Source organism: Biomphalaria glabrata, chromosome 3, assembly GCF_947242115.1.
Source record: "Biomphalaria glabrata chromosome 3, xgBioGlab47.1, whole genome shotgun sequence".
Taxonomy (NCBI): domain Eukaryota; kingdom Metazoa; phylum Mollusca; class Gastropoda; family Planorbidae; genus Biomphalaria; species Biomphalaria glabrata.
In genome coordinates, this window is record NC_074713.1 from 12,538,228 (window position 1) to 12,558,479 (window position 20,252).

The 20,252-nt window shown below is 32.5% G+C and overlaps 1 protein-coding gene across 1 annotated transcript; it reads right to left on the bottom strand.

Moving 5' to 3' along the window:
* Positions 1-3,164: 3,164 nt before the first annotated feature.
* Positions 3,165-17,033, bottom strand: LOC106061801 (denticleless protein homolog). Its single transcript, XM_013220013.2, has 17 exons — positions 16,853-17,033; positions 11,253-11,347; positions 10,876-10,912; positions 10,294-10,389; positions 8,989-9,171; positions 8,415-8,480; positions 8,123-8,217; positions 7,548-7,621; positions 7,331-7,428; positions 7,133-7,237; positions 6,915-7,027; positions 6,740-6,829; positions 6,520-6,637; positions 6,164-6,415; positions 5,811-6,035; positions 5,452-5,691; positions 3,165-5,355 (listed from the first exon to the last, which is right to left on the bottom strand). Exons 1-17 carry the CDS (start codon positions 16,905-16,907, stop codon positions 5,066-5,068), a joined length of 2,232 nt encoding a protein of 743 aa, XP_013075467.2. The 5' UTR covers positions 16,908-17,033; the 3' UTR covers positions 3,165-5,065.
* Between the last annotated feature and the right edge of the window lie 3,219 nt (positions 17,034-20,252).

A 20,252-nucleotide genomic window follows, 5' to 3' on the forward strand; every position in this document is an offset into this window, starting at 1 on the left:
TTTTATATTGAAGAGGTATTTTTTTAGCTTCAAACGCCGCTGAAGGGGGGTTTAAACTCAAAACCCATTTGACAACACCCGTAGAATTTTGAGTAACTTGCTTTTTTTTGTATTGAAGAGGTAATTTTGCTAGAAACCCCGCTGAAGGAGTGTTTAAACCCAAAACCTTTTTGGCTACGTTCATAGAATTTTAAGCAACTTACTTTTTCAAATATTTTTTTTATATTGAGGGATTTTTTAGCATGGAACCCCTTTGTTACGCTCATAGAAATTTTTGCGTGTAATTTGCTTTTTTTTTTTTTTTATAGCCTATTGAAGAGGTAGGCCTATTTTCTAGCTTCAAACCCGCTGGATGGGGTTTAAACTCAAAACACCCTTTGGCTACGCTAATAGAATTTTGAGTGTGTAATTTGCTCTTTTTATATGAAAGAGGTGGTTTTTAACTGCAAACCCCGCTGGAGGGGGTTTTTAAACTCAAAATCCCCTTGGCTGCACTGGGACAAGTGATGGTTTAGTATTAAAATATCACATAAAGTAAACCAAATCAAAGCAATAAATCAGTCACTAAACTCCACTTCATTTTGGTAACCACCACCACCACCCCCCGGCTACGCCCATGGCTATTGACGTTGCAATATATGTGGATGAATCCTACAGTGAGTCACGATGGATTCTAATGGTGACTCATTTTGTACCAAACATATGTCATCCAGACCGACAATCCAAGCATACTAGGAGCACCATCTGTGCAGACACCACAAATATTTTTCCAAGAAATCTTTTGCTTTTTCAAATTTATTCAACTTTTTCAATTACATTATGCGCTGTAGATCTCGTTTATAGAGGTTTGCATAGAAACTAATTTTGTAAATTATGTATATATATCTTAATATTGAACAATTTACAACGCCTGTGGATTCATCAAGCTGGATGCTAAATATTGTAAAAGAAGCAGTAATCATTCCCTTAACATCAGAAGACATGTCAACTAATCTCCTGTGTATAATGTCATTAGGTATGGTAATTGCATTAAATTTATTAATAAATTTGGCTCCAATCATAACGAGCAATGTCTTTGGCCGCTGAAAAAAACTCCTTGGTAATGGTGTGAAGTCTCAGAACATTTCTGAGAAACACCAAACAAGAAGATTCACAGTCTGGTGTTTTTTAATTAAAGTACTTGCCGTCTGAGTCTAAACTAAACTACTGGATGTCGAAATCGGCAAAAGTTTGGAAGTTTGTTCGGCCTCAATACATACGGCAGAGAAAACTTCATTACAAATGTCGCATCGGGGTTTCTGAATTCCTGCTTGAGCTATTGAAGTAAAACTATACCACAAAAAAAAATATAAAAAAATTGTCATTCTTTTTTCTTATAGTAACTTTCTTTTGTTCGAAGTCCGTGTTCATCAGTTGACTAAAATACGATGGCGTAGGCCTATTATTAATTAAATTTTCTACTCGACGTGATTAGATCTTCCCCTAAGAAATGTTTGATCCCGCAATGGTGTTTGACGGACAGTAAATTCATTTGTTGAAAAATGTATTCTGCAACAACGGAGATGTGGTCTGCAACAACGCAGATGTGGTCTGCAACAACAGAGATGTGGTCTGCACTATCTATTTTTGAATGACCACTATAAAAAGACAAACAAAGAAGCGAGCCAATAAAGAAGAAACATACTTCCAAACAAGGATTCACTCAAAGTGCCCTGCTCTGTATCCTCTGGCAGTATGTCCGTGTTCATGTCACAGCCACTTTTTGTTTGGGGGCGCGGAGGCTGAGTGGTTTAGCGCTCAGCTTCCGAAGCTGGAGTCCTGGGTTCGAATCTCGGTGAAGACTGGGATTTTGAATTTCTGGATTTTTAGGGCGCCCCTAAGTCCACCCAACTCTAATGGGAACCTGACTTTAGTTGGGGAAAGTAAAGGCAGTTGGTCGTTGTGCTGGCCTCATAACACCCTGCTTGTTAACCGTGGGCCATAGATCGCAAGGTCTGAAAGGGGAAACTTTACTTTTTACGTTTTGTTGAATTATTTGTTTTAAATGGAAGTTTGGCGACTCGTTTCAGAAGTTGCTTGGTAATAATGCAACTCGAGTAATGACCCATCCTAACACCGCCACAAATGTAAATCTATATCCACTATGGTAAAAAAAAAATATGGCTGTTACAACACATAAACAAAAAAAAAAACACTCAATCATACATGCCATCATGGCCGAAATTTTGCATCTTTCTTGTCAAAAATCAGTTGCCTATGAGCCTTTTATGCAGATAAATTATGTGACGATGCTATGAAAGCTGGAGGATCAAAAGTTGAAAAACATGGCCGGGGGTCTACGAGACATAAGTTTGAGAACCATGATCTAAAAAAAAAACTTTTTTTTTTATTTCAGAGCAAAACAACATCCATTTGAAGTACATATTATACAGTGATAAGGTATAGGTGAGTTGGTGTACTCATAGTTACTCTGATAATAAAGGTTTCACCATTTCATTTTGTTAGATGGTGCAACACAGTGAGACAGACGACAGCAAGCATGATGATCATCAGCCTTGTTTGTGTACATTTTAGTATTTTGAAGTACCAACCATTTTACTTTTAAATTTAATTAACAGACAAACTAACACACAAAGTTTTCAAAACAATCATCATGCAGCATTCCAAGTATGTCTAAATGAACTTTAATATTGAACATAGAAACAGGTCTGTAAGTCAGCTGTGTATACCATTTACCTAACGTAGTGACTGAGTCAAATAAAAACATTGGCTTAAGGAAGTACAAGAGGAATACTGCAGACAACAGGAACTAGATGGGAACCTGTTCAAGTTAATACGCTACATACACCTATGATGTAAGATTTAACAATGTTAAGTCCTATATTTTGATTACATTTTTTTTTCTGTTGTATTTATTATTTTTAAAATTACCATTTGTTTCCAATAGTAATCATAAATGAGGTGTGGTGGCTGAGTGGTGAAGCACTTAGTTTCTGAACCAAAGGATCTTCACTTTGAATCCTGGGATTCTGAATATCATGATTTTTAGGTCTGTGTCCACCAAATGGACATTGGTTGGAGAAAAGTACAAATCTGCCCTATAGATTGCAAGGGCTACTGAATTCTTCTAATGTAAATAAATATTGTAAACTTAAGACAGCCCAGAGTATTTTCTACGTTTATTTTTCTTTCAAGAACATCAAAATTTAATAACAAAATATACATGTCACAAAATAATTTTGTAAACTACATAAGACTGACTAAGCATATATACATTTAAAGATATTTCATCTTCTACCAATAAATTAAGACTTTGTTACAAAGTTTTGCAAACACAAACATCAGAAAATAATGAAAGACAAAATAGTGTTTTCATTTATATCATACAACAATTTTCAAACTGAATTCTCCAATAGCAAAGACAAACAGACACAAACACTTTTGTTCCCCTGGCAATCAAATCATTAAATAAGAACAATCTGGTATAAACTTTGTCACATGTAAATTATGAGTGAGTCTGGTGTGAATCTACACTTTGGTTTCTTATAGTTATAATGTTTTTTGTAATGCACAAATTGTAAGACAAATTTCCTTACGGATAATAAAGATTATTATTATTACTCTTTTGGCAGTACTTATATACATATATCTCTTCTACAAATAGCTCTAAAATCTTCAACTATCAATCTCATGTGGCAATTAAAATTTGAAATAATGGAACATATTTATAATTGAGATTTTTAGAACTGTAAAAAAGATTTTCTTGACTAGTCCTATTGTATGGTCACTAAATCAGCTGTTTCCTCTTCTGTAGCTCTTTGTTAATATGAAGGAGCATTACATTTTCAAGTTTATTCTCTTTGTTTTTCAAGCATTACATGGTGGTTGTTTGTTTTTTTGTTCATCAAATGTTTTGCTTATATATTGGTTGAACAACTGAAGGATGTGCTTCTGAATTTTAATACTAGTGTTGGACATATATTTTTCATATTTGTAAAAAAAAGTAAAAAAAAACAACAAAAAACATTATGATGATTAATAAGATACTTTCACTGACTCAGCAAAGAAAGAAAATCTTGTGTTGACTCTACTAGCTAGTATTACCAAGGGTGATAAAGTTTTATTTCAAAAGCCTTGGTTTGGACGTTGTTAGGGATTGCAATGGATGAATTATTTTAAAATGGTATCTGGACGCAAGCAATATGCATCAAATCACCATCAAACTTATAAACCTTTTAAGAAATGCCTTTCATCCTCGTCTCCCCTCCTCCTGAGTCAGCTGACAAGTTCAAAGAAAAATGACTACATGAAATACTACATAATCCAGAAGACCTTTTTTTTTTTAAATCACCACTATACTTTTAACAGTTTCCAGTGTGAGAGTCTCATTTCAGCCATTCTGCTGATAATACTGACTAGGTGGATTACTATGACCAGTGTTTAAAACAAAATTCATCATTTCATGATCATGTTATTGTTCATTTCACTTCCCAATTTCACACTTCTTCAACAAAACAGCTATCTAGAAACAAACAATGAAATACATTTTATTCACCCACTAATCAGGTTCTGGATCAGCTGACTAGAAAAAAAAATTTAACTCTCCCCCGAGTCAGAATCAAATATAAGAACACAGTTGCAGCTTTAAAGACCAGAAATAATTTTGAGTTTTCTTAAAGCTCTACTAGAAAAAAAAAAAAGAAAAGAATTTAAAGGGAAAAATATTTCTAGACTATCACAGTAATTTTATAAGGTTTAGGGATCATTTCAGAAAGAAAAAAAATCATTGTTTCATTATTTAAATTAAATAGAAATAAAATATTAACTTGTCAAAGAAGATCATGTCTAACATCTAAACAACCTACTAGTTTGTTTTTTCTTTGGAGAGATTAAATCTACAATAGCGAATTAAATATTTTGTTTACTTTTTAGAATTATCCAGAAGTCTTATGATCTTAATGACATCCTTATTTTTTAAAATTAATATTATCAATGAAAGCAAGGGGCTCTACATTCTCTCTTTTTATCAGCTTGCCATTTTAAAAGTCTTTTTTTATCTTACCATTTACATTTGTAAAACTATGGAGGGTTTTTCAAAACAAGGAGAAGACACCAAGGGGGGTAAATTTGAATCCACAGAATCTGTTCTGTGGGCTATCTTGCATGGTGGCAGACCAGAATTGGAGGACTCTTGACTATCAGATGAAGCCTTTCGTTTCAACCAATTGATAATACAGGTTGAGGAACTCGAAAGGTTGGATTTTGATTTTGGAAGATTTGATTTTGGTATTGATGGAGATCCTGGCTGAGATACTTTTGATTGTTGAAGTGGAGCATCCAAGGGTGTACAAGTAGCTGCAAACAAAAGATTAGTTCTTAGTGACATTTCTTGTCAATTGCAAGTACTGTTTCAATACATTTGTATTTATTTAGGCTACAGGTTCAACAAACCTTTTTCTTTGGAAATATCTTCTGCTCTTCCACAACCATCAGGGTGGAGTTTTTTCTTGAGTTCATGACCTAGATTCAATGACTCTTGACCATCAGATGAAGTTTTGCTTTTCAACCAAGCAGTAATGCAAGTAGGGGAACTGCAGTTGTATCTTGATTTGTCAAGATCTGATTTAGAAGTAGACGGAGATACTGGTTGCAATGACTGTAGAAGAGGAGCATCCAAGATTGTACTGGTAGCTGGAAACAAAGAGAAATATCAATTTAGTTCTTAGTAAACTTTTCTATTTTTTATAATTTCCAAAGTTTAAAAAAAATTTTTTTAAACAATTATTTATTGAGTTACAAGTGCAACAAACCTCTTCCTTTGAAATTTTTCTCTGCTCTTCCACATCCATCAGGGAGGAATTGTTTCTTTATTTCATGAACTGATAAGGACTCTTGACTATCAGATGAAGCCTTGCGTTTCAACCAATTGGTAATGCTGGATGGAGAACTGGTGGGGTTGGATTTTGATTTTTGAATCGATGGAGATACTGGCTGAGATAATTTTGATTGTTGAAGTGGAGACTCTGTACAAGCAGCTGTAAATTTAAAAAAAAAAAAAAAAAGAAGATAATTCAGTTCTTAGTAAATTTTCTTTAGTAATTGTAAGTTTTATTATGAAAATTCAATAAAAAGCTTATTTATTTGGGTTACAAGAGCAACAAACCTCTTTCCTTAGAAATTTCTTCAGCTCTTCCAAACCAATCAGGATGGAGTCTTTTCTTTAGTAGCTGCCCTGAATTCAAGGACTCTTGACTATCAGACGAAGCCTTTCGCTTCAACCAATTGGTAATGCAGGTTGGAGAACTGGTGATGTTTGATTTTGATTTTTGAAGATCTGACTTTGGAATCGATGGAGATGCTGGCTGAGATGACGGCTTTGATTGCAGAAGTGGAGCATCAAACACTGTAGAAGTAGCTATACAAGAAAACTTTTCTATTAGTTCCAAGTTTTTGTTTTAAAATTTAATAAAAACACATTTTTATGTAAGTATTTTTTTGGGGGTTACTAGAGCAACAAACCTCTTTCTTTGGAAATTTGTTCTGCTCTTCCAAACCATTCTGGGTGGAATTTTTTCTTTAGTTCCCGACAATACACACGCCAGAATTTAGCTTTACTATCATCAGATAGTGTAACAAGCTGGAAAGAAAAATATATAAAATTTGTGAACAATCAACTGCATCACTTTAATCAATTTTTCTATTTCAAATTGTTCTCTTTTCTTAAATTATATCAAGATACCTTGGTCAAATCATTTGGACACCAAGCTACACTGGTCACCTCAGCTGTATGAGACTTGAGGACAATGGGTGCCATGAAAGGTTTGTTGATCTAAAAGAAAAAGGAAATGCCAGTCAAACTGATGCAAGAATACCTGACAATAATTTAACCAACAGGTTAAAGTTTGGTACATTACCTGCCAAATATAAGCCAGCTCATCACTGGAGCCACTCAACAGAAACTGGTCATCAGGACTAAGAGCTGACTTCACATAGAAGGTTGAATTTTTATGTCCTCTCCAAGTGCGTACTGTAGAACAAGTAAACATAATGTCTCAAATATAACAACCTAAGTTTACAACAGAAACAAATGAAACCCAGAAAACATTAGCTTAACAAAATATGAAGTTCTTACCTGGAGAGGTATTGTATGCTGCCATGTCGTATTCATAGATAGCATCATCTGTACAATTAGCAAACAAGCGCAAGCCATTGGAAGTAAGGACAAGGCTGGAGTAACCTAAAAGGGGGAAAAAAAGTGTTAAATGTCATTTAAAACTTTTGACTTCCCTATGGCCAGATAAATTCTTAAAGGTTAAGTGACTTGTCTTACCATGTTTCCTAGAATTATTGCCTGGATAATGAAACGTGTGCACTGGCTTAGGTGGCTTGGTTCTGTAGTTCTTCCTGATGTCCCAAACCTTTAAACATCTGTAATGTCATTCTCACCATTAATAACATACCACTATGACCTTTCATTGAATAACTGACAATAAGAAACAAATTATTTCCGTCTGCTGTAAAGTTGATTTTGTTAACCATACACTTACCCATCTACAGCTCCAGCAGAAATCACAAAATTGTCATCTTGAAATAAAACAGATGTCACACTTTGCTGGGCACTCTGTCAATGACACAAAATTTAACTAGAAAACAAATTCAGAGAATTCATAAAACAAAACCAACATTAAAAATTATATATTTTAAAGTAATTAGACATATGGACATTCTTCAAACATTTAATGTCTTTTGTAAACAAGTTCAGATTATTTGGGGTAGCAACAAAAAAAAAATGGATTGAAAAGTACAAGCATAATATTTGAATAATAAGTCATCAGGCATATTGATGAGTGAAAACCCTTTTTCATGCCCATTTTTAGTGGTAGGATGAGAAAATCTTTTTTTTTTTTGAAGGCAAGCAACTTTTGAAACTTGTTACAAGAAGATCTCATGTCACTGCCATCTCATCAATACCACAAAAGTAGTGATGTAAATGAAATCTCAGATATATAAACAAAACAATAGCAGACCATAGAAACCTTTAGGAAATAGACTCAGGATTAAAACCTAAATGTGTGGTTGGTAACATGAACAAAACAAGAATATCTTCATTAATGCTCATTACCTTAGAAATGGTCTTTTTTCTTGCTTTTGGTGTGACAGAAGTTTGTTGTAGCATATGGGCATTACTGATTGTACACGTCGGTGGAATAGCTCCATCTGAGGACAAATATTGCAATTAATTTATAATTTTAAATTAAAAATATATTAGAAAAATGTGACAGAAAAGCTCTGCATTTGATTAATCTACTTTACCAATACTTTATTGAGATATCACTTAATAGTGTTCAACTTTCTATGAAAGCAATACTAAGACATTATTACATTATTATTTCATGATATAAAAAAATATCTACCCTTAGAAGATATTCTTTTGTCCCACAACATGATATGACCATCTCTAGAACCTGTGACAAACACTGCTGCAATAATTTACAAAAATGGTTGGGATACAAAAAGTTATTGCCAGATTTCCTACAGCTAACTTAACAGTATAAGTAATATTAATAACATAAGATTATAGACCTCATGAGACTATTTGGACTGTTGACCTGATTATTGTTTGTTGCATACATTACATCCTAAGTGCATGTTCAATGAGTTAAGTTAGATTTATTCATGTATCTAAAATGTGAATACTAACAAGTAAAAGCTGACACGCATTGTTATAACATCATTGTAATAGAACACATCTAAACATTCCTTTACATTTTTTTCAAAAACATTGATACAAATATTTGGTTAAAAAAAAAATATTTAAATTTAAATAAATGTTAACAATATTTTGTATGATATGGTTTAATTAGAATTTGTAAGAAATTTTTGTCAGTATTACAAGTAACTTTTTAAATAACTGAGAAAATGAAGAGACCTGGAGAAATTAAAATGTGCCTGCAAATTTACTATATATGTAGTAAAAACAATTGTTACCATCATCTCCAGAGCGACAAGAAATGGACTTCACACTGCTACTATGTCCTTTAAAGATATCCAGTTTTGCACAAGTTTCCACATCATGTAGTAATATTCTCTGATCACCTGAAGCTGTCAGTATTTTGTTCTCCTCTCTGAGCCATTCAATGTCAAAGACAGCGTTTGCATGGACTTGCCAAGCTGACAATGGCAAATACAAGATAAAGATTTATAAATGAACTTTAACACCACCAGTCAGTACTACCTAAAATATTTTTATTATTTTAAACTATATATATATATATATATCAGAATATCATTTTGTGAATTAAATACCCACCCCTCACTAGATTGTACTGAAAAAAAGAAGAAAATGAAATCACTAACTACCATGTTACATTCCCATTCCATTAACAAAATTCTATAGGAATTTTCAACCATTGGATAATATTTAATATTATAATGAACAAGAAAAACAAAAATACTTTTCTAAAAACACAATACCTCTAGAGTGATTTTTTTGTCTAATCTACTACATTTAAAAATATTCCAAATGACAGGACTTTACATCTAGACTTAGAAGATGATGCGTAAAAATTTTACTGAACATTAGATTAGATTAATAAACTCTTGAATCAATAATACCTTACATTAGAAAATTCTCGAATGTGATTGCCCTTTCAAGAACGCAATAGTCCTTTCAAAACTGATGTTGGATCTAAATCTATGCTAGTTCTCTAGTCAAATTTAAATTTATTTTTTCTTTGAAAAATTATAACAGACAAACTAGCGCTTTCTCTGTGTGGCCTACAAGCTAGCAATTTTTTTCTCAGTGATACACATCAACTGTTAAATTTCTAGGAAAATCTTTAGAGCTGTTTTTTTGAGATCCGTGTCCAGGTACCACCCACCCTCCAGGTTCTATGAAATTCTGACTTACATAAGTTATTGTAAAAAACAAGAGTTGCATTTTTTTATAACTTTACCCAGCAAACTGATTTTTCAGGAAAGTTTTCTAATTCATTTAAACCTTTTTTTTTTTTAAAACTTACTGTAATACATCAGGGAATAAGTTATTCATGACTTTGTTATAAGAATTAATGATATATTTATAATAGATTATATGAGCCTAGAAGTTTGAACAACTATACAGACATTGTTTTTATTTACATATAAACATTTGCGGTTTGTATAGAGGAGATAGATCCAGAGTAAAATATTTTTTTTTATATAACTTTATGCAAACCAACCAGTATAAAAAACATACAGCAGTTTAAATCCCCTAATTTTTGTCTCTAATGTTATGAATTAATTAATACTAACTTTTTAGTACTGCAGCCTGTCCAGTTTTGTTAGTGTTGTACAGCACTAGGTAACCATCTTCATCTACAATACCAACAACATGCTGCCACTGGTACACTGAAGAACAAATAGATTAATAACTGTTCACTTTTAAAGCCTCTTCGTCTAATGTACTGTTCACAATCAGCTCTATTGAAGCCATTTTTCAAGTTTATAAAAGTGAACACACGCACACACACAAATGAGCAACATTCACAATTTCTTGCTAAAGTAGAGAGAAGTTAATTTTTTAAAATGTAACATTAAGTATATGTTTTCAAAAATTAGTCTGAGAAAATAGGAGTTTGTAAACCTTTTTTTTTTTTACTCTTCGCTAGATACCTAAAAAATGACTTGTTCAACTGTGAAATAACCAACAAGTAATAATAATAAATATAATAATGAAATCTCGAGAAGAAAGAAAAAAAATTACAATCTATTTATACAAAAATTAAGTAGTCTCTGTTTACAGGACAAAACAATGGAACTTTCAAATACAAAATTTAATTTTTAAAATCCTATGATTAAAAATAAACATAATATTTCTTCAATTGTAATACTTACTTTTAGCAAAAGCACATGCCAGAGGTGGAACAGACATCTGAAAACAAATTTGAAAATAGTGCATTCATTAATTTTGTTTTTTTTTTTGTGCCTACGGGTTGCTTTTTGTTTAGTAGAAATTAATCAATATAGAAAAAAAGTAGATATAGGTTTCTTATATGTACAAATTACAGTATGTAAGAAAAAACCTTTAATTCCTTCCACGTCCGTCAAAGATAAAACTTATATTCAAGCAATTTTCAAATCAAATTACAAATGGCCACTAAACAAATTTTCTGTACACAACATACCATGAATGTTATCAATCACAACTAACAGAGATTAAGTGAAATATGACAATCACATTTTTTGTCTAAATTCTACAATGAAATGCTCACCCCATCACTATCAATTGTAGAATATTCATCTGTACTGTAATTCTTTAACTTTCTTAGAACAAATGAAGTATCTAGGGCAGGTGTCAACTGAGTGGCTGTGAAAAAAACAAACAACAGAACACTAAGCTAGATTTTAAAAAAAATACCCATTAACATAATTACGTTAAAAACAATTTAATATTTGTGCAACTAGTTTAAGAATCTCATTGCATTTTATAGTACCACTACTTAACCCACACACAAACCCTTTTTTTAAACAAATTATTTATACATAAGTTGGGGAAAGTAAAGGCAGTTCATCATTGTGTTAGCTACATGACACCCTCAGAGACCCTCATCAACCATCTACCACTGAAAAAGAAGACCTTTACATCATTTGCCCGACAGACCACATTGTCTGAAAGGGGAACTTTAATTGTACTTAATATTAAGGCAGAGCAAGTGTGCATTCTGATGTTTATCAACATTCTACATTTGATGTCTAGCCATCATGTTTCAAAAATAATATTACACCCAAGTACAATAACTTTGATTAAAAGTGCAAGCCAATTTATAAAGTAACCAACCTTTTGGTGTAATCAGTTCTTTTTTTACAAAATAATGAAAATTATTGTGACAGGTCACCAAGGATTCTTATCTTATATAATACAGACGTTACTTCGAAAAAGATGATTACGTCAATATAATATATGGTGGGAACGGGGCTCATAGGGCAATACCAATAACTAGTTCTAGTTCTTAAACTTCTACATACAGAAGGTAAAGATAGTGTGAAATAAATAAATGATGATGTGGTACCAAAAGTAAGAGCTTAAGTGCTATTCAACCTTTCTGCACTACATACATCTAGACTAGACCTATATTATCTATTTGATATATATAGATACCCGGTATATAAAAGAAAAAAATACTTTTTAAAAACCTCATTTATAGTGAGTGAAATCGCAGCAATTATTTTGAATTAATCCAAGTTATTAATTTTTTATGATTAAAAATTTAACCATCATCACCATCCAACTCCATTTGAGTGAGGGCATGAGAGGTTTAAATCCTCTCTCGCAAAAGCCCTGGCCTGCTGTTAAGTGTTGTGAATGTATGTTACAGGTCGAGAATTTGTGGTTTCCCAAAGCTGTTGAGACAGAGGACTGCAAGTCTGAGGCAATCAAAGAGAATATGAGACACTATTTCCTTTCATGTGAGTCAAAGTTTGTCCTGAAACATGAAATATGGGCCAATAGAACAGTGGCCCATCCTTCACTGTGCTATAATATATAATAGCTAGCTCAGCCCTGAGCAGCCTCCACCACAGGGAGGCAGGGTCAGGGCAACTCATGTGCTCCCAGACTTTGCATTTTTATTTTTTACTTATCCCAGCATTCAATCCATTTTTTCATTGTTTGAAATGCCAGAGCATGATGGAAATTCACAGCCTGCTCAGTGGGTGGTGTTGGCACTTCATGGTGGGCCAAGGAAGCTGCAATGGTTTAACAGTCATACCTATGTGACCTGGTACCCACTGCATCTACTGAGTGCAGTTGCGTTGGTTTATACAGCATGAAGCAAAGATGATATTGGGTGGCCATGGTCCAGGGCTTCACAAAACCTAAAAAAAAAGTTTCGAGTCAGTGACCATGACAATCTGTGTTGCCCTCAAATGTCCCTCGCCCGAGTTGAGTCAATTACTTTTAAATCTTCATAGATTGCAATGGCCTTTACATCAAAATTGAAAACACTACTACAAGGTCCAAAGATTTTAACTGAGTCAAGAAACTCAATGTAAACTCCATAATCTGCTCTTCCAGGATCATTTATGAAGACCCATCAGCAAAGTCAGAAGTGAAATTTTCAAGTTATTAGATCTAGATAGATCATAGATCTAGAATCATCTATTAATAGTAAAAGACTAGATCTGGTCTAGTATGGATCTCTAGAATCTATTATTTTATAGTATTATTATATTATTAATTTATTAACTTAATATTATAGAATAAAATAAAGAATCAAATAACAACAATTGCTATATATTTATTGTAGACTATTAGATCTATTTTTATAGATCTTGAGTCTACTGCTGGTTTAATAAACAATTAAAGAGACTTTGCAAACTGAAAGAAAACCTATTTTAAAAATTTAAAGAAACTAAGGCAGAAAGAGTCCACAAAAGTACAATAAAATCATAACACCTAACCCAAAAACTTAGCAGACAGATGCAGAGCGAGTTATCTAGCTAGAATACCATCAAGTCCAGATGCTTTATTTCGTATAATGTTTGCTAATAGTTTTTGTATCCCTTTTTCTTGTACTTCTATATCTCTGTTGTCAAATTAAGTAATATGTCTATTTAGGATGTTAGCTTTAGTTTCATTATCATTATGTGTTATCTTCTATTTTTAATGGTGCTATTTTTGCTGTTTCCATTTTCTTAGAATTAATGTATGACCATAAGTTTTTGTTGTTATCCTTAGATATTACAAATTACATTGTTTATGTTTACACTCTGCAGCTGTCTTCTTACTTTTTGGGTTAGGTGTTTAATTTTAATATACTTTTTATAAACTCTTTCTGCCTAAGTTTCTTTAAATTTTCTATATAGTTTTCCTTTTGTTTTCAAAGCTTCTTTAATCTATTATTAAACCAGTATTTATATATTTTGTTTGATGTGTATTTAGTTGGTATATGATTTTCTATAATGTTTTTAAGTTTTTAATGAAATTCCATGGGTTAGTTGGTTAACGTTTTTTTCTGATAAGAATGTTTGTTGAAAGTTTAATGCAGCTTGGTGTAGTTGTGTTAGGTTGCATTTGTTCCAGAGTAAGATTTTTCTTATGGGTTTTATATTGGCTACTGCTTTTATCGGACTGTGTATTTTAATGATATCATGGATAATATCATAATCTACTACTAATCCAGGACTGTTGGTTAAGAAGAGATCTAATGTGTTGTTTAAACTAGTTGGTTTTTTAATGATTTGATCTAAACTTAGGTTGTATAAAGTTTCTATGAAAAGCTCATTTATGTCCTTAAGGTTTTGGTGTTTTCTAATTTATATCAGGTAGGTTGACGTCACACATAATCCAATAAACTGCATTTGTATTTATTTCTTTAAGTGTAGTTAACTGCTTGCATAGTTCTTGCATGTACTCTAAACTAGAATTTGGTGGTCTGTAGATACTGCCTATTGTTAGGGATGTTGAGGTGGTTTTAATTTTACAAAATGTTGATTCTATATTTTTTTAGTTACGTTACAAGGTAATTTCTCCTGCTATACATTATAAGAGTGTTTTTTATTGCTAAAATATGATTCTGTCCTATCTTTTCTAAAAATTCCATAATCACTATTGAAAATTTCTGCATTAAAAATTTCAGGACGTAGCCAAGTTTCTGCTCCTTCATTTATGTCTGGTTTCTCACATTCTAATAAGATTTCTAAGTCTGCTGATTTGTTCCAAATGCTTTGAAAATGTATTACTAGGACTAAGGTTTTGAGGTACTTTGGTATTACTGCATTAGTAGGTTTATTTAATGAATTTAATGTTTTATTAGATTTACTTTTTAACAGGAGTGGATCTGGCTTGTGGTTGGTGAGAAATGAGAGTTTGATTTGGGATGGTATTTAGGATGTTGTATGGGTCAGAAGTATCTGCATCAAAGAAGTCAAACATTTATTATTAGTAGGAGTCTAGATCTAAGATTACTCTAGACTCTGGATCTAGTATTCTAGTTAATCTAGTTCAGTAGTAGTTCTAGAATCAATTTAGTTTTATTTTAGATATATAATAGATCTAGAAATAGTAGAATCTATATAGATCTAGATCTAGGTTATAGACTATAGTCACTATATTCTACTTTCTAGACTATAGATCTAATCAATCTAATCTAGATTATATATTGTATATAGATCTATATAATTTAGATATAAAATAGATAGGTCTAGATGTCTAATTACTAGATCTAATAAGGCTAATTAATAAATTTAAATTATCCAGTACATTATTTATTATTAATTATAATTATACATAGATCTAGAATCTAGATCTACATCATACACTCATTAAGTAACTCATGATAATAATAAATAATTATAATTTATTGTATAGATCTACTCTAATTCTAATTTAAACTAAAATATAAAATAATGATTTATATTTATAATGACTAGATCTAGACCTAGATTATAATTTTATAGAATAAATATTTATTTTTATTATAATAATACTAACTAATACTAAAGATACTTTAATTTATACTCATACTTTTAATAATACTAAGAACCTAGATAGACCTAGAAAAAAAAAAAATCTAGATCAAGTACTGAGACACTAAGTAGATCTAGATGACTTAATTTTTTAAAAGTAGATCTAAATTGAAACTTAAATTAATTAATAGATCTATACTATATAGTATAGTTAACTATACTATACTATAGCCATAGCCTAGTATAGACATACTGACATACACATAGTATAGTCTATACTATAGTGACTCATAGTCATCTAGTGACAATCTAGTCTATATAGACTATAGAGTCTAGATTCTATACTTTACTATAGTACTATAACTATACTATAGTATGTATATAGATTATAGATATAGATCTATAATATAATATATCATTATTATACGATATATGGTATGATTATGATAATAATAATAATGATATAGTCTAGAATAGATTAATTAATTTAATAGATCTAGAGTATTCTAGAGTAATCTAGACTCTAGTCAATCTAGAATTTATAATCTACTTAATCTACTTTTCTAAACAATCTAGAATAGATCTAAACTAAAATACACTAATAACTAGTCTAATTCAGTAATTGTGACTAATTATATTTATAGTTATATTTTTTTTTTATAGTTATAGATCTAGAATCTAGTCCTAGAGTCTAGTAAGATTAGTACTATAGTATTACTATTAGATCTAGTATTAATTAGATAATCAATTAATTAATCATTGGCAAAAATCAAACCCCATTTGGGCAGTTGTTTGAGACAAACATCTCTAAAAAAGCTAACAAGATCCTCGAAATAAAGAATCACCCTTTGTGTCAGGATTTTGTATTTTACCATCACAAATGAGATACAAGACACCAATAGCAAAGACAAACAGACACAAACACTCTTTTGTTCCCCTGGCAATCAAATAATTAAATAAGAACAATCTGGTATAAACTTTGTCACATGTAAATTATGAGTGAGTCTGGTGTGAATGTGTTTGACTATGGTTTCTTATAGTTTTAAGTTTTATAATTAGATCTTAATCTAGGATTCTAGATCTATAGTCTATAATGTTTTTTGTTTGGTGTAATGCACAAATTGTAAGACAAATTTCCTTACGGCTACGGATAATAAAGATTATTATTATTAATACACTATAAATATACTACTATACTACAGAGTAAGAGTTGATTTTCAATTTTCATTACACATTTAATCGATTTATGATCATTTATTACTAATATTACACTTGTGTAATTGTGTACAGTTACTGACTCAACTCAGTCACTCAGTGACAGTGAGTTACTTTTTGTACACACACTTGACACACTCATCACACTGACTTGACTGACACTACACCCCGGCTATACAGTTATACAGACCTGAACTTGAAGAACTGCCAAGTATTGATCTCTGAAATAAATAATGGTTTAGCATTTCCAGAAATTACACAAGTGTGACGACATAAAATGTAGACTAGACTGTGCTAGCTAACACTACTAAATCGAAGAGTTATATCCAATAACAACGCTCGAATCTGTAATACGTAGATTCTAGATCTACACATCTAATTTTCTATATCCCGCGTTAGCTGGAAATTCGTTAAACTTTTTAGATGTTCGAATTATAAAAATACCCAGAATATAAGAATATCGACACAAAGAAATACCTAGATCGTCAGTGTAGCGAGTATTTGAGTATATATCTCTTGTCATATCTCTATCCGAGTATCATTCAAAACACAGACATTAATTACTTGACTCAATTTTAAAAATTACTTTATGCTTTCTTAGTATCTTACCATGGGCGAAGCCAAGATTTTTCCTTTGCGCAAACACACAGACCGACACACACACACGTGTATACTTAGCCTACATGCATATATATATATATATAGGCCTACGTTTCATTGCATCGTCCCTTCCTTTCTTTTGGACGTCTTTTGTAGCCTAGAATAGTTTTTTTCTGGAGTTAGTGGAATGAAAATAGGCACCTCTGCCTTGCCAGCTAGAAGGTCTGGAGAAACGATGTGAGCTCTCCGAGCTGGGTTCTTGGTGGATTCCTGGCACCAAACATTATTTTCTGCGTTTGAAACTAAAAACAAGGCAAGGAATTTTCAAGACGTGATTTCATTTTGATTGTCAAAAGTAATAATGTTTGAAAGGTTCATTTGGCGTTGTAAAATTTGTTATTCACTGCATTTTATGAATGGAGCCAGCGACAGGTAGAAAAACAAATTAATGTTTGAAATGTTTTATTTCGGGTAGGATTGAACCTCAAATGACTGCATTTTTAAGTACCAATGGATTTTGGTAAAAACTATGCAAAGGGATCTGTCTCTCTCTCAGAATTTCTCCTGCGGTAGTCTTAGAGAGGATATCATATGTGGATCTATCACTCCTGAATCTACACTGAGACTCTGGGTAGACTCTAGTTAAGCTATTACTTGCAGCCTTGATAGTGCCACTCTAGCAAAGATTTCCCCAACTATGCTGAGGAGAGAGATTGCGTTATAATTGCTGCAGTCACTCCGATCTCCATTGTTCTTATATATTGTTACTACATTTGCGTCACACATGTCTTGTGGGACATGGCCTGCTTCCCAGCAGCTTCAGAGGAGATTATATAGAGTGCAAAACTGTGCACAATTTCAGCTTGATCCGTGATTAGCCACATCTGTGAATACTGAAGTATTTGTTTCCATTTTTGCTATTAAAACAAAATAATGAATTACCAGTAATAAATTGTCCAACTAGTTACTTTTTTTTTTAAATCAATGAATAATGTGTGGGGAAAAAAAGATTATTCCCTTTTTACAAGATAGATAGACAGAGTGAGTTGATATAAGCTTTGTAAAAAGGGCAACAAAGATTAAGGCTGCTAAGAAAAATGCCATCCTTTTATGCTAGCGAAAAAGCATTGTCCATTTTTTATCATGCCCTCATCTGCAGTATTTTAAGTTTCAACATCACTGCCTGGTATGGAAATCTGAACATAAAAAATAAAAATTAACTTTATAAAATTGTAAATCTGCTAGTAGGCAGCAAACAAACCGCACTCGAACACCTATTTGAGAAAAAAGTAACACTCTTTTGTCCTTTTGGCAATTACATCTTTGAACAAAATGTAACTTACTGTTGTAAATTTCGCAAGTAATGTTAAATAGAAACTGAGATATGAACGTATATCGTGTGTGCTATCGTAAAATTTTTTCTCTAATTATGTATTGTTTTTTTGTAATGCAAAATAGTAAAACAAATTTCCCCTCACGGAGAATAATGATTATTATTATTATTATTATCCACAAACTCAACAAAAAAAAAATGCATATATTTTTAAAGGAAAGTGAGATTAAATTTACAAGAAATATATTCCTTTCTTCTAAAATATAACATGCTTTTAGATATAAGTAATTTCATTCATAAGTGAATCTTTATTGAAGCTTTTGAAAAAATGTAAGGGCTTCCACAAAATCCTGCCCCGGGGCCTACACATAGGCCTACTTAAATCCGGCTCTGCTGCTAATTATTCGACTTTCTCGAATCTTTTTTTTTTTTCTGTATTTATTCTTCTATCGATGATTCGAGATCTAGACTTTAAATATTTAGCAAGTAAAAGAAATATCGAATTCTGTTGCCTGGGAAACGTTAAAGAGGTTGAATTATTATTTTTTATTTGTGTGTGTGTGTGTGCTATTGCAATGAATGGCGAAACCGATTTGTGGAAGAGGTTTATAAAAAAGATCTAAAAGATAGAGAGATGACTAAATTTCTCCGACCTATTCTTTGTATTTGGTTGAAACTTGGTTCAAAGTTCTATTTATACAAAACCCTCAAACCATTTGAAATTGTCGTGTAGAGTTGTGCATCGCATTTGGAACCGTAAGGCCAGCAAAGCGAACAAGAGCCCCCCCCCCCCTTTCCTCTACCGGCCTGAATGAACGGTGTACCCCTCGCATACACAGTTCTATCTGGTGGAGGTGAGACTCGGGGTTAAACTCAAGTTTAGTTTTGCGTTCACTTCCAGTGGCACGGACACTCTGGACTTGCAGACTAGAGACGCGGCGGAGGCTCCCACCATTTTCCTTTGATCTACAAGGGCTAACAGTGCGGGACATGTCATTCATATATATGTAACGGCGACTGGACGTTGACAGATCGCCGTTGGAGCTCTTTTACATCCCCGCACAGTGCAAAGAAGATGCTCTCGCACCATCTTAGGTACTCCCGCTGTTGTACTACCTTTGGCCTAGTCGTCCCCTTCCACGACCGTTTTCACCCGGGCGCCACGGTCAGGCAGAGCAGCGTGCCATCAGACTAGGTTATGAATATACAAATTTGACAGGAAAGCAAGGCCCCTAAGATTAAAAAAAAAAACGAGATGATAGATCTGTTGGGCAATGCAGTTTTAGAAAAAAAATACCGGTTGTTGACAGCACTAAAGACATATCTAAATTTGATCAAATTAGTACCTGATAATGTTTCGTGATCTCCGATGACAGAATACACAAAGAAATAGTAATTAGATAGCCATTTCTTGGTTTCCATATTTGTGACCAGAAGTCTGCAGAATGTCATGAACAAATGCTGCAAGTAATGAAAAATTCCTATTTATCCTGAAATAAATTGCGAGGCTAAATAAGCTATGGTGGTGCTTCCAATATGAGTGGATAGTACAATGGGCTTCAGCTGCTCGCTCATAATGTTCAGTGTGCTAACCACGACTTACACTTGGTCTTAAAGGATTGTGTCAGCTGCGTTCAAGACGTTGCAGATTTCTTAG

Coding starts and splice junctions, on each gene's coding strand:
- LOC106061801 (XM_013220013.2), bottom strand. CDS start 16,907: ATGCTAAACCATTATTTATTTCAGAGATCAATACTTGGCAGTTCTTCA. Junction 8,218..8,414: donor CAAAAGAATATCTTCTAAGG/GTAGATATTTTT, acceptor ATTTGTCCTCAG/ATGGAGCTATTCCACCGACG. Junction 6,036..6,163: donor AGAAATTTCTAAGGAAAGAG/GTTTGTTGCTCT, acceptor TTAAATTTACAG/CTGCTTGTACAGAGTCTCCA.